We start from the raw sequence: 14,838 nt of genomic DNA, 5'->3' as shown, positions 1-14,838 counted from the left end.
ACGCGCACTCAACTCACCGCACTCATACACTTTTATACCTGACCGTACACTCCTCAGGGGAACCAAGGGGAGGCGAACAAAATGTTATGCCGTAATTTTGCCCTTCGGGAGATCCCCCGTTCACTTACTTATAACGCCGGAAGGGGAACAGTTATCGTATCACATACCTAATTATCGTGATATGATTAATGCATGTCACCAATCCATTATTTCCTGTCGATATAATATGCGAAAATGATAGAGAATTTATGCAATTTTTAAGGTGAAAATAAATTTTATATTATCAAACAACATTAGACTAGGTGGTGTATAAATAGACATTGGACCGTAAGACCGGTGAAACCAATATAAACATTCCACTCACTATTCAAGTGGTGGTAACAATAACGCGGTTTTCGCCCGCGACAAAAAAATGGTGGTGTATAAATACGACCGCTTTGTTTTAAATGAACCTTGTATACAACCTTAAATACGGCCAGATTAAACGTCATTAAAAAAAAATTATATTGTGTCAAAAATAAAACAATTTTCATTAACTTTTGAAACATTACATGAATATAAAGACATGAATATTTTAAAAATGCGTTTGCTAGGAAGAACTTCGTTAAAACTGCTTTGTCACATTCGGTATTTATCTATACAAGCACCTCTGCAAGGACATAGATGGTATCCTGATGCAGAATATGTAAAGCAGTTCAGTGGCCCCGTAATGTATCCCACTTCAGAAACAAATAAATATTATAAGATGTACTACAATTCGCAAATAAGACCTGTAGAGCGCAAAATTAAAAATATGTGGATAAACTTCGGGCCGCAACACCCCGCTGCTCATGGCGTGTTACGTCTTATACTCGAGCTGGACGGAGAAACTGTTGTCAGAGCAGACCCTCACATAGGATTTTTACATAGAGCTACGGAAAAATTAATGGAACATAAACATTATAATCAAAGTTTGCCGTTCATGGATCGTCTCGATTACGTTTCTACTTTGGCTAATGAAACTGGGTTTGCACTTGCCGTCGAAAATCTGCTAAATATCGATGCACCACCTAGAGCTAAGGCAATTCGTGTTCTATGTAGTGAATTATCACGTCTGGCAAATCATATGCTTAATGTGTCCGGCACTGTACTTGATGCGGGTGGTATTACACCATTTTTCTGGATGTGCGAAGAAAGAGAAAAAATCTATGAATTATTCGAAAGACTTTGCGGTGCCCGAGTTCATTGCGCATATATTCGTCCTGGTGGCGTTTCTCAAGATATACCGATAGGCTTTCTCGATGACGTTCATGAGTTTTGTATGAAGCTGGCAGAACGTTTTGATGAAACCGAAGACCTTGTTTCTGGAAACAGGTTGTATTATGCGAGAACAGCTGGGATAGGTACTGTGACTGCTCACGAAGCGCTAAGCTTAGGATTCACCGGTCCTTTGTTACGTAGTACTGGAGTAAAATGGGATTTGAGAGTCGCTCTACCCTATGATAATTATGATTTATATGATTTCGATGTACCTGTTGGCACTTTTGGTGATAGTTACGACCGTCATCTTCTCCGTTTACAAGAGATGCGTCAGTCCTTGAGAATATTAAATCAGGTTTTAAATACGATGCCGGAAGGAGAAATTAAGACAGATGATTCAAAAATATCTCTGCCTTCTCGCAAAGAGATGAAGACTTCAATGGAGTCTCTCATACACCATTTCAAATTATGTTCTGAGGGATATCCAGTTCCTCCTGGTGCGACATATACGTCGATCGAAGCTCCCAAAGGTGAATTAGGATTGTATATGGTGGCAGACGGCACGTCTAAGCCGTACCGTGTATTCTTAAAATCTAGTTCTTATACACATATATTGGGTGTTTCAGTGCTAGGCAAAGGTTTAATGCTTGCAGATATTTCGATTCTTATTGCTACGGTTGACATCGTTTTTGGAGATGTTGATCGATGATAATAAAATCGTTGCTTACAATTTTTGTATAAGGACGTAGATACAGGTGTATGCTAATTTCGCGAAAAGTAAATGTTATAATCCTAAAGAATCTTGAAAAATAAATAAGTACGAATTTATTTATTGTTTATTATTGCCTCTATAATGAAATTGTATAGCAATAAATATAATTAACGTAGGTGCCTACTTATAAAGTACATGACACTGACACGCTCCAGATAATTGTGTCTACAGAATGAGTGGATCGACCAAGCAAACCCCTTTTTCATGAACGAATGTTCTTATTAGCACAAATCAATAATGTTACACGCAAATACATTATACTTAAATATCATTAATTCAATTGTATTCGAGTGAAAATTAAATTCAATAGAATCTTGTAGGTCGTTACCGTAGCGAAAAAAATTGTCGGTAAACTAGATTTTCACACCAAATCGTTACACAGAAATAGTAAAGCTTTTCGGCAACAGATGGCACTTTTAATAATGAATGTAAATTTATAGAATAAGACAAAATTGTATTCTACGCTCAGAACAATGACAAGCATTGTACGTTGTAACGTCTTGTCACAGGACGTTTCAAATGACGGCGACTTATTACTAATTGGTAATGACTTTTGGAGCAGAAATTTGACCTATCCGGTTTATAACTAACAAATTTTGATCCCAGTAAATTTTATCGATGCGATGAAGATATCATCTAGCGATAATTTTCAAATCGCGATGAAGACGCCATCTAGCAAAACATTGGTGTAATTATTTCCATTACTTATACTGTTCTCTTACTTATCTCATAGATGGTAGTGTTAAAATTATAATGAACACCTACGTATACAATCTACGTATAATAAGAAATTCACCTTATTTTAGAAAAAAAATATCTTCATTATCACAGGCACAGTATGTATGTACTTCGCTAATTTAGTAATGTGGTAATAATTAAAAATGTTACGTTCATAATAGGTATGTTTTTTAAGGTTTTTTACGTCTGAATTGCTGAGCTGAATTGTTAGTTGTTATTGTCAGTGATTGTCAGTTTCTGGTTTATTTAACTGTATGTCAATTGTCAGTTGATGTCAGTTGTCAGTTGATGTCAGTTGTCATCTGTGTATTAATTTGGTAGTGTGTATTATTATATCGAAATTTAATTATTTATTTTTGTATTTGTTTTTCAAATATCTCGAATACTATTGAAGTTGTTAGAAAGACGTTAATATAATGTTGGTATTTAAAATATTGTCATATCGCACAGTGGAAGCTAGTGAAAATGAGAAAAAATTTGTAACATACTTACTTGAAGTGAGGCAAAATAGCAAAGAATTTGATAATGACCCAGTGTGTGTGGAACGTCGGTATACGCACTTCCTAGATCTCTACAATGGTTTAAAGAAAGAACATCCAGATTTGCTGAACAATGTGTCTTTCCCAAGAAAGGTATGGCGTCCAGTTATTCTTTGTAATTTGTTACTGATAATGAGTCATATCATTGTTTAACAGACATCGGCCTGTTTTGTCATGGATTCGTAGTAATTTTATTTTAGATAAAATGATTAGTGATAAACTAAGTGATGAGCAAAAAGAATGACAGGCTTTGTGTAGGTATTTACTCACTAGTAAAAATAATGCGTTAAGCGCCACGATTTTTAAAATAAAAATACAACAGGTTGTTTATACAACAGAATATTCATTTTAATAAGATACATCTGTTTTTATGTGTGATGGCCTATCCATTGGCTTAAATTAAGAAGCCAGACTCCACAATCTGGTACCATCAGATCGTCTCGTTTTGGCCATGTAGCAAAAGGGGCAGTCAGACTTGGATAAGCTGGTTGTGGTGGGTAGAGCAGATGGCAAATGACCTAGAGGACAATCACCTGCCCGATGGTCTGACACCATCAGAGAGGTCATGGGATATCCAGTCTCAGATGCTCTGCAAAAGGCACAAGACGGTGCAGTGAAAGCAGCTTGTGAGCACCATCATAAGGCTTACCAAAGTGGGCACAAGCTTTAGTCGTGAAGAAAAGGACAAAGATGAAGAATCCATTTGTTATTCTTATCTCTTTTGAACTCACATTCGGTTTTCTTGATTTATTTGACGAGAACTACTGTATCCTAAATTCTATAGAATTTAAAAAATATAAATTACCTTAATCATTGTTATAAAACAAAAACTAGTTTAAGGTTATACTATTTACAAATTGCTTAACATGAGTTACTTTTTTCTATTGAGAAATATCATTTTGATAATGCATGAATAGTGGATGAGTATTTACATGTAGCAGAACTGTTGTTTTAATATTTTAGCATTGACAAAATCAATAAAGATATACAGTCAGAGTTCCAGTCTGTAGTCTCAGGTTTCAAAGTGGTTTTCATTGGAAAACAGGTTATTTTAGTATTGCTGTATTAAAAACAAGTTTAATTGTAATAAAATAATAATTATCAAATTAACATAAACTGATCCTTAAGAATGGAAAAGACTAGCGTCTTTACATATTTTTGCCATGTTTACACCCATTTCCCAGTATGCAAAATAGCGGTAGTAGTAATTCATAGGCATAAGTTTTAGGCTACAAAAAGAAACAAAACATTGTGAAAATTAATTGCATTATGTATTTGTAGTTATTGATTTTTATATGTAAAGGTATAATTTTAAGATCAATTTAATAATAATATTTGTGATTATTTTCAAATGGACATAATGATGTCTCAGTATTCCCAGAGTTGGTAACATCATGTCATGTTATAAAGTGGGTTATAAATCAATCATTAGCTTGTTATCTTAATTAAATATTGTGTTATTGGACAGCAAATGTCTTTGTTTATTATTATTCATTACAACAATTATGCCACAATATTATGCTATTAACTGTGTAGTTATTGAAATATTATGTTTTTCAATCTGTGATAGCTCATATTATTACATCATACATCACATGATGTTTTCTGCTGTGACTTAATAAGTTTGTCAGTCCACCTTGTCTTATATAATTCTATATACAATATATTTTTCAAAACTATACTGTTTACACTTTGGACTAGCATTATAATAATATAATTTTTTAATCTTGTGTTTATGTCATGGATGTTTTTCTTTAAACAACAGCCACTTCTATTTTATATTGGACTATGTGTTACTTGCTACCATATCTACATGAAATGCCTTTCCTGCTAAAAAATCTTTAATTTTTATATAATGATTATAGTAATTCATAGCACCACCTGTATGACACCGTTGCCATCAATAAAAAAACCTATTATTTCCCATGAGAGAAAATTACCAGAATAAAAAGTAGCCTATGTGTTAATCTAAGACAGGGTCTACCCATGAAACAATTTGTATCCAAATCTGTTCATCTGAGATTATTTCTAAAAAGCATCTAAAAATTTTCACAAACCTATATTTATTATGTATTAAAAATATTATTAAGAAGTAAGATAAGATTATTAGGGTAATGAAAAAAAATCTACATTTGCAGATGGTGATGGGTAATTTTGATCCTGAACAAATATCGGCGAGGTGTATTGCATTCGAAAAGCTGCTCAAATTGGTTTCAAGTGATTACCGACTGAGGGATTGCCCAGCCGCTATTGCATTTTTTCAAGATATTGAGTTAAATGAAGCAAGAAAACTTATTAATGGACCTGTCAAAGAATCCACGGAAAATGAGCATGATTGTAAACTTGATGTAGCCCTTTCGGTGTTGGAGACTAGTTTCAAATTGTTGAACAAGGTATGTTGGTGAAACAATTCTATTAGTTTGGACTGTTTTATAAATAGTCGTTTTTCGACAGAACAATGAACTTTTCTTATATCATTATGCAAGTTAATATTTTTTTATTTTAAGATTAATAATATGTCCCTGGTGGCAGATGTTCTGGGTTATGTTTCAACTAATGAAAGCTTTCATTTTGTAATACTTAGTACCCATCTTTTCTACTTGAGCCAAAAGGTTAAATTTTATAATGACTAGGATTTGCCAACTAATAGGGTACCGGACTCATTTTTGTTCTTTACTTTTATCAAATATTTACATAATATAAATTATAACACAGAAGGAATTTTTAAAATCCGGTAAAAATTAACAAGTTATAAGTCTTTGAATTTCGGTGGAAGGGGTAATTAACAAGAAACAGAAAAGAGACGAAATATCCACATGTGACGTCATCGGGAATTACGACGCGTGCGAAAGGAAAAAGATGTAGCGATATCCCCACATCGCGCCCACTTCTGCACATTAAAATATTTTAAATATGAATTACTCGCTCATTTTTTAACCAATTTCATGCAGTTTTCGCAGGAGTACTTCTTTTTCATATTATTACCCATTATATATAGAATAATGGACAAAATCAAGCATAGGCCGGTCCCCTATTTTGATTGTTTTGATAAAACGTTTTTTTTTTGTTTTGTCACTTGCCGGTGGCATACTTAGTTTTGGTCTAATAGACTGCAAATCCTGCCAGACTTAATAATAAAATTTCAGGGCAATGGTAGGTGCCTGCATCTTCTCTTTCCCTGGCTGTATTTTTTCTTTTTATTATTATTAGTTTTAAATAAATGTACAATGCTAGAAATTTGAACGTGGTTGCGTTGTCTTGCAGGTGTACACGGGCCGGTCGCGCGTGGTGCTGGGCGCGTTGTGCCGCATCGTGGCGTGCGCGGGGCTCAGCGGCGCCGCGCTGGCGGGCCCGGTGGAGCGCTGGGCGCAGCTCGCGCTCGCGCGGTACGAGACCGTCAGCGACTTCGACTTGTTAGTCTTGTACGTGCCGCTCTTGCACACTTGTATTTCTATATGGTAAGTGAAGAATCGGCTCTCCCGCCCCCCGATTATGTAGATCTGTAAAAATTAGTTTTGTTAGCAAATATATAGAATTGTGATATAATAGGCTTAGAAGTATTGCTGTAATGTCGTCATTCATTTTTACTTTTTTTTCGTATCTAGGCTTCAGTTTAATAGTTTTAATTTAATCTTAATATCTATGTAACAAAACAAAAAAATATCAATGACCTAGTTTACATAATTATTATAATATATAAATATCTATCTTAATTTTTTTTATTAGCAAATATCAATTATATTTTCAGGGAGACACTAGGTAGAGACAAATCAAAGTTAGTTGAAGAATTAAACAATCTACGCAAAAGAGGAATGAAGGTGGACTCGGTGCCAAGTTTGATGGAGGCAGTGGACGGCCTGAGCATCGCCACTCAATGAAACTGGTTAACCACCACACTGACAATGGTCTTATTTCGATAATCATTATATAAAAGTGGAATTACCAATGATATTTACGTATTGAAAGTATCTGAACACCTCAAAAATTGACACGAACGTGTAGTACATTTCTACATATAAGGTAGGTACATGTTTATACATATATATAATTATGTATTTAACACACTAGGAGAATTGATAGAAACAGGGAAAATTTAGGTTCTCAACATATCAATCAATGTATATGCCGCGATATAATAAATTGTAATTTGACGCATGGGTTATCTTCGCTTGTCGCCTATGACTAATTGGTTTACACAATATTCAGTGTATTCTCCCATACTATCTACAGCAATACATATTTATTTTTTCGCACTAAAAACTTCGATGTACATCGCACGGTAAAGGATTGGATTTTTAAGGAAATGACACATAGATATGAATCATATCTAAGGTCTAATCAATGCTAATTATTAACTTGCGATTTTTAGCTTCGAAACCTCAAGTATTTCACGTAGTGTAGAGAATTAGAATCTAGTGTGATGACGTAGCAGGAGGCTGTGGTGAGGTAACCAGAAGTAAATATCATTGGAAATAACATTTAGATGTTGACTGTAGCAAACATTGGTTTGTAATGTTTTCAAAAGTACCAAATATATATTATTAGAATTGTAAGTACCATTATTAGTGGCTTATTAATCTCATTAGAGATAAGTTTGTATATTATGCAATTATTGTTAAATTTAAATATGATACATTATGTCAAAAAACATTTTATTATGCATTTTGTCGATATATTTATTGACATGCAACATTATTAGTATTTCTCGAAAAGGTTTTTGTTTAATTAATTTGCGAATAATTTATCACTGGCGGTTTTTCCGTGCAGCTTGTAAGGCCAGCTCATTTATTTGATATTATTTATACAATATAATAATACATAATTGTAATCTTTTTTTGGTTAGTCATAAGTGTAACATGGTGACAAAGTTTATTGTCAAACAGGCGATAGGTTGACTAAAGGCCGTATGAAACCAGAAATCGTATATGGGGATTGATTTCTACCAAGAATTTTTCACTTCAAACATTTTTGTTTCCGCTGTTGTATGGTCGAGATGACAGGAAATACGATATAATGGCAATCTAAATGGGATTTCCCTTATTCATAGTCCTTCATTGGCCACTCTAATGAGTCGTTTACTATGACTAAGGGAAGTGGGTATTCATACATGCAGATGTTTCTGTATAAAATTTTGGCAACATTAAACTTATTGATTTCTAAAACCATTAACGGAGACATGTAATATTATCTTTAATATATTTTCTTTATAAGTGTAGCTATTGTCTAACCCGATTAGAACATGTAATACATACGTGTACGAAATCAATATTAAAATAATATGTATATTACTTATTATATTGTATACTCTTGTGTAATAAGTTTACAGTAGTCGCCATTATCGCTGTCACACACGACGTGCGTTACAACACTAAGTTTACATTTTATATGCGTAACCATTTTGTAATTGATAACATGCTGTGAATGTAAACACTGTTGTATCACATATTATATAAAATAACATAGTACTGGAGTTATGCCAGCATAATATATTATGTAATTACACCTGGGGACACCGCAGCGCCTCCGCCGACACGAGTTAAAGGTAAAACAGCACGCTACCTTTTCCACGAGTGTTTCGTCGTATTTTACAAGATCAGTATATCGTGCCGTATAGGTTAGTAGTATTATCGAACAAATATAGATCTCAGATTTATTCAGTACCGATTTAGCTCTTATAATGTCCAAAAAACGCGATTCGTAAAGGCCTACGCACACCGGGACGGAATACTAGCCGTTTAGATACCTCGCGACGTGCCGCCTTCTTCCATGGTGTGACCAAAAACACGTCTTGGTCTCTCCAAATGGATACAAGACGTGTTTTTGACGTGACGGCGTCACGGCGTCCTTCGGCTTGCCGTTGCATACCGCAGTGCGCTGCGGCATCCCGGCGCGGGATCCCTTAGCGCGCTCCAATGCCGTGGCAAGAATTCTTACTAGATAAGTTTGAAGTCTTTGGTAAAACATTAAATCCTCTGCCGTTCCGTCCCGGTGTGTGTAGGCCTTAAGTCGATGACGTTTAATTTTGATGTTTGTGATTGATCGAGAGACCAATGCGTCAGTCACGTGTTACTCTCTCAAGCAATCACAATAAAACGACACGGAGTCATATGTTTTGACATGTTCTAAGCACACCGATTTACAGTATATAAATAAGAATGACAAAACACTGTCTATAATTAATTGCAGCATTAAAAAAAATTAATGGATTTAATGTTAAACGAGACATTAGCAATAAATGTCTATTCTGTATACTGTGGTTCCGGTTTATAGTCTTGTTTTTATCAAACGTTAGGTCCAATTATGAAACATGCGTAAGCAGCTATTATATTTGCTTCGATGTTAGAACGTGTTAATTTAATTACCACGTAAGAAGATTATTGTTATGGCTTTGCGTAGTATTTATGTGAATCTCAAATATTAAAAATATTATAGTTATCATGATGTATTTAACATTAGAATATTTTCATTATGCCACGGAACGAGTATTGCCAAAATGCACCAATTGCTTTCAAAGATCCTTTTTGGTGTGTTATTTATTCGAGCTAGATTTTTTTATGTATAAAAAAATGTGTGAATTGGTTCACATATACTTATAGTGCCATGTATCAATAAATTTTGGCGTGTTTTGCTGATTTGGATTAATTGCGTGTTAAATATTAATAACTTATTTTTGGATAATTGGTGGCTTGGTACATTTGGCATAACTAGGTCAAATTCTAAAGATAAAAAGTGGTATAGAAACCTTACCTAGATCAGTTGGTGTCATAAATAAATAACTTGTAGAGAATAACCCGTTCGTATATTTGTAGACGAATAGAATGATAATATCGAAATATTGCAAACATAGGTTGCTAACTTAAAATGTCAATTTAATCGCTACAGGTATCGATATTAAGAATAATTAGACATTAAAATTATCGTCACACGATATCCTAAAATTGTAATATCATTTCACCGTTCAAAATTTAAAACTATGTTTGCTAGTCTCAATCATAAGTATTTATTTTTTAATTGGTATTTAATTTCAAATTGTGATATGTTTTATCTATCGTGATATTTTCGAATAATGTAGATGTTTCATGTAATATGTAAGACTAAGTCTTTATGATATTCATGCATAATGGCTTAAAAAAACTTTTTAGAGATATTGACTAATTTGTTAGAAGCGGTAAATCCGCCATACATTCGCAATTTAACTTTGCCGGCAAAAAAGTTAATTATGATATACGTAGCTAGTAATATATCGAACGACTAAAGAACGGCAGGAAGTGTAAAGCGAAAGTGAAGTAACTTCAGCTTGGTGAAGTTATGCGTCGTGTACTGCACCTATAATTGAAGGCATAATATTGTTAATTAAAATTAGTGACAGTAAATGAATAAATCATAAATATCATTTGATATAGAAATCTGCCTCAAATCTTCCAATTAGACTTTAGAGTTGCTGTGTCATCAAAAAGGTTCAATGTTTGCTCGTAGAATGATTTGTATTTAATACGATTGAATACTTATAGAATGTAGTCAATTTATATTTAACACTAGATCCATACAATATTGTTTAAATATAGCTAATATTAAGTTGACTGACATTTATACATTTGTAGTAATATTATACAAATTAAAAATACATATTAACCCAAAATTTATTCACTGTGTATTTAATTTCATGAATCTTAATAGAAGTAAAAATAGTATTTGCCAGAAATATCTGGTAAAACCAAGCGCATTCGCCAGATACTTCTGGCAAATGTACTAACATTTACTTGAGTATCGTTGCAAAAATGTCGCGTTATAAACACGTGACTTGGCCATTTATTTGTCGTAGACAAATAATCCTTTAATTTATTTTAATTTATTAAAACTCATGGATTTTTATAGCAATAATGCTTATTTATAAGCATCTATTCAAAAGAAGCTGTCGCCCAAATACATTCTCACTTTTCAGCTTCCTGCCTTTTGAAAAATACGAGCATATTCTCCTGGCTTCTAAAATTTATTTTTCATAACAATACTAAGGTGAATCTTGCTATGTTCAGTATTTCTTAAAGCGTTTAAGCTAGCAATAATGCATACCTTTTCATTGATATCATCCCCTGGATCGGTCAGAACAGAACGCGGCCGTATCCATTCAGCGCGGTCAAATAGAGTGCAAGTCAAATTTTTCCTAACTAGCGGAATTCCTAATTACTCGGATGGTTTACCGCTTGATCGATGTAGCGCCTGCTGGTCATATGCATAAAGTGCCTAATGGTCGGGCAAAACCTGCAGACGCCGAATTAGAGCAAGCGGTATATGGGCAAACGTGGATGATGCGTATGTCACTATCGGCCTAATACACGAGGTAAAGATTCTAATCTTGTGGATTTGAATATTATATTATGTGTAGTCGTCTAAGTGCCAACTGACATATCACAGAGCTGAAATGGAATAGGGCTGGATAAATAAACAATATAGTGACATATGGGTTATAATCATAGAATACTCCTATAATAATAGTCAGAGCTGGGACAAATAACTGCTTTATATTAGTTACAATGAAAATTACGAAATACAATCTCGCAATTATTTAAAACACGAAATACGAATTATTTTTAATTAATGTATTTAAAATTATTGATGTATATAAAAAAATGACAACCATGACAACCATCTCTTCTTCGGGAATAAATAATTATTTTCTGCAAACCGCTATCATTAATAAGAAACTATGCTGCTAAACGTAAATGTATTTTGAAGCCATAAGTATTATACCTCAGCGTCAGATTTTTGAAATACTAATTACTTTTTTAGGAAGTAATTGAAATAAAAATACCCAATATATTGTATTTCAATTAACTATTTTTATTATAAGTAATTTAAATACTGACCAACCCTGTGTATAGTTTAACAAACTTTTATTCCAAAAACCAAATACGGAAATATCTTTTATCTTCTTCTGTTAGTTTCGTCGGTAAAATACTCATAGTACCCATTCCACATCAAATCGAACATCGTATAGTAAACAGCAATCAATTTGGTAAATTGATTGGGGATTCACCGTAACAATTTACCCTTCATAAATGTATATTAATTCGGGTTCAATTATGCGATGTTACGGGCGCCCAACGCCGCGTCGGTACATGCGGTTTCTTCGTTATTAGAAGGTTGTTAAATTGACCGGCAATTTCGATGGGGCATATGGCTAATGTTCTCATATCACTTTATTTTATATAGGTATTAGTTTGATTGTAATGAATCGGTTCATTGCAATCATTGGAAGCATCTTAATTTAGGTATAAGTACAATAAGTAATTACATTTACGAGAAGTAGCAGTTCATAATTTGAGGAGAACTTATTAAAGTGTTTTTTATTGTCTGGCTAATCATGAACCAAGTATGAACTTAGGTACTATAAAACGATTAGCAGCTCTCTTAATAATTTATGTACATAAGTGGATAGCTATTTTTAAAACAATAATGCAATTAAACACAAAGACTAATCAAGACACATATAAATAACACAGAGGCAATGGCTTTAAGAAAATTGTCGCAAGTAGACCCCAACAAAGCCGCAACCTTCAAATCACCTAATGGATTTGCGTGCTTTGCTGTCTTAGTACGGCGGGTAATTTCAGTCACTAATCCCCGAGGAACTATTGGCGATCTGATGAGCCTCGATCTTGTTAATTCCGTGAGGTGGCTTCAACGACATGCAATGTAGGCACAAAGATCGCTTATACTTAATTTACTAATTGGAAATAAAGTATGTACATAAAACATACATAAAGTTAATAAAGTTAGAAGTAGTACTGTCATGCTGCAGTCGTATTTTGTTTACTTACATCTAAAGTAGAATTATCACACAGTGACAGAATAGTTTGCGTTGTATGGTCTGTAACTAGGTATGCTGAATATCTAGAGGCTTCAAAATTCAACCTCCTGCGCTCTCCTAAGCTTTATATCTTTCTCTAGAGATTAGAGAAAAGTGGCGTTCATACGGTGAATGTGATTGCCAAAGCAAACCAGTAGTAAACTGGTTTGCTTTGGCAATCACATTCACAATATTTGCGCCACTTTTCTCTGAGATAGGGAATCCAGCCCGGCCGTTTTAAATCATGTAAGTGTGGTGGCGTTTTCTGTATTGTCATAAAGGCGGTCACTATGACATACAAAATACAATTACCCATACAAACCTTTTGAACTAAGTTATATATTATGAAGTCACGCATTAAATAAAACACTAACATTTAAAACAGCTTGTTGATATTTAATTTGGTAGTTGAAACTTGCTGATGGTGGCGCTACATTGCCGTCAAACCAGTCGTAATGTTTATGTTGCTGAGAAGTCTAGTCTACATTCACCGTATAAGCGACACTTTTCTCTGAGATAGGGAATCCAGCCCGGTCGCAAAAACAGTTCATGTTACGGGCAAAATTTTTCGCAGTATGATTTTACTTAGTGTTGGGACTAGACTGGGTAGTGATGCCACGTTTTCCATCTTGCCAGGTGATCAAAGTTGGGTCGAAAGGCTGGTGACCGGACGCCTCTCGTTGAGGCTAGACATTTGTGTAAAATACGTATTTTTCAGCGAAAACAATGAAAAGATGATTGATTCTACTTAAATTACGTATTTTCAATGCGGATTTCTGCGGATTATGTTCACCACATATAATTAAAGTAATCTTACTATATATATACCTTTTGCACTGCCCTCCAATTGCAAAATTCGACATGCGCCTTTGCCCGATATACCCTTTGTGTGGTATAAAACTCAATCCAGCATGCAGTTGAGAATTCGCGCATAGGGATTACTAAGTCTAAATCACAAAATACTTATTTGGTATAATGGCTGCACTACTGCGTAAGTCTTGGTTTCTGCCCACGAGGATTTGTAGACATAATTAATAGGTACTAAAATGTATCATCACCGTAAAGAGGTAAAATCGCTAAACATTTAAACGTAAGGAAAATCATCGTTTAAGTCAAGGTCGATGATTTAGTGCCTTAGGGTTGTTATAGGGATCTTAGTCTAATGGAAAGTGTCTAAGACATTTGCCAATAAATTAAGTGACCAATCACAGAAGACGCGTAGATTCTTGAAGATCGCACATTTCATTTATACCTTAGTGTTTTAAATAGACCTAATTGCCTTAACGTGCTGATGCGAAGTCTGCGGTGCCCGCCTTACTAAAGGTGCACTGAGGGCATTTTGGTTTGTTGATTTTAAACAAATTATAAAAAACGTTGATTATAATCGTTATTGAAACTCTACAGTATTGTATAGAGTTCATTTCCTGATTCACATAAGGATATTACAAGCGAGGAAGTCTTTAAGAAGCAACTTTGTTTTAAGCGCGCCCTGTAACCGCCATAAATCAGCCGTTCCGAATTTACGACGTCCCTCCGCAAATCGGTTTATATTTTCGATAAATAAAATTGGCGCGGGTTTTGCGAGGTAAGCAGAGGCCGTTAGGAGCGCGTCGGCGCCCGGTGCCGCCCGTACCGCCAGCTGCCGCGCGCACATAAACCCAACTACCCTCGCGTTTTCTTGCTGACAATTTTTTCCCGCTCCG

At 34.4% G+C, this 14,838-nt stretch overlaps 2 protein-coding genes across 2 annotated transcripts; both read left to right on the top strand.

Annotated features, from left to right (window-relative positions):
- The first annotated feature begins 464 nt into the window (after positions 1-464).
- Positions 465-2,067, top strand: LOC115451924 (NADH-ubiquinone oxidoreductase 49 kDa subunit). The gene has a single exon (XM_030180337.2). The coding sequence runs from the start codon at positions 566-568 to the stop codon at positions 1,946-1,948; it is 1,383 nt and encodes a 460-aa protein (XP_030036197.2). The 5' UTR covers positions 465-565; the 3' UTR covers positions 1,949-2,067.
- Positions 2,068-3,006: 939 nt separating this feature from the next.
- On the top strand, positions 3,007-10,935 carry LOC119190296 (sorting nexin-20). Its single transcript, XM_037441869.1, has 4 exons — positions 3,007-3,381; positions 5,427-5,681; positions 6,553-6,746; positions 7,037-10,935. Exons 1-4 carry the CDS (start codon positions 3,166-3,168, stop codon positions 7,164-7,166), a joined length of 795 nt encoding a protein of 264 aa, XP_037297766.1. The 5' UTR covers positions 3,007-3,165; the 3' UTR covers positions 7,167-10,935.
- Positions 10,936-14,838: the final 3,903 nt, after the last annotated feature.

Source organism: Manduca sexta, chromosome 23 (genome assembly GCF_014839805.1).
Source record: "Manduca sexta isolate Smith_Timp_Sample1 chromosome 23, JHU_Msex_v1.0, whole genome shotgun sequence".
Lineage (NCBI taxonomy): Eukaryota > Metazoa > Arthropoda > Insecta > Lepidoptera > Sphingidae > Manduca > Manduca sexta.
The sequence above is the reverse complement of the archived record's forward strand: the minus strand, read 5'-3'. Positions and strand labels throughout refer to the sequence as shown.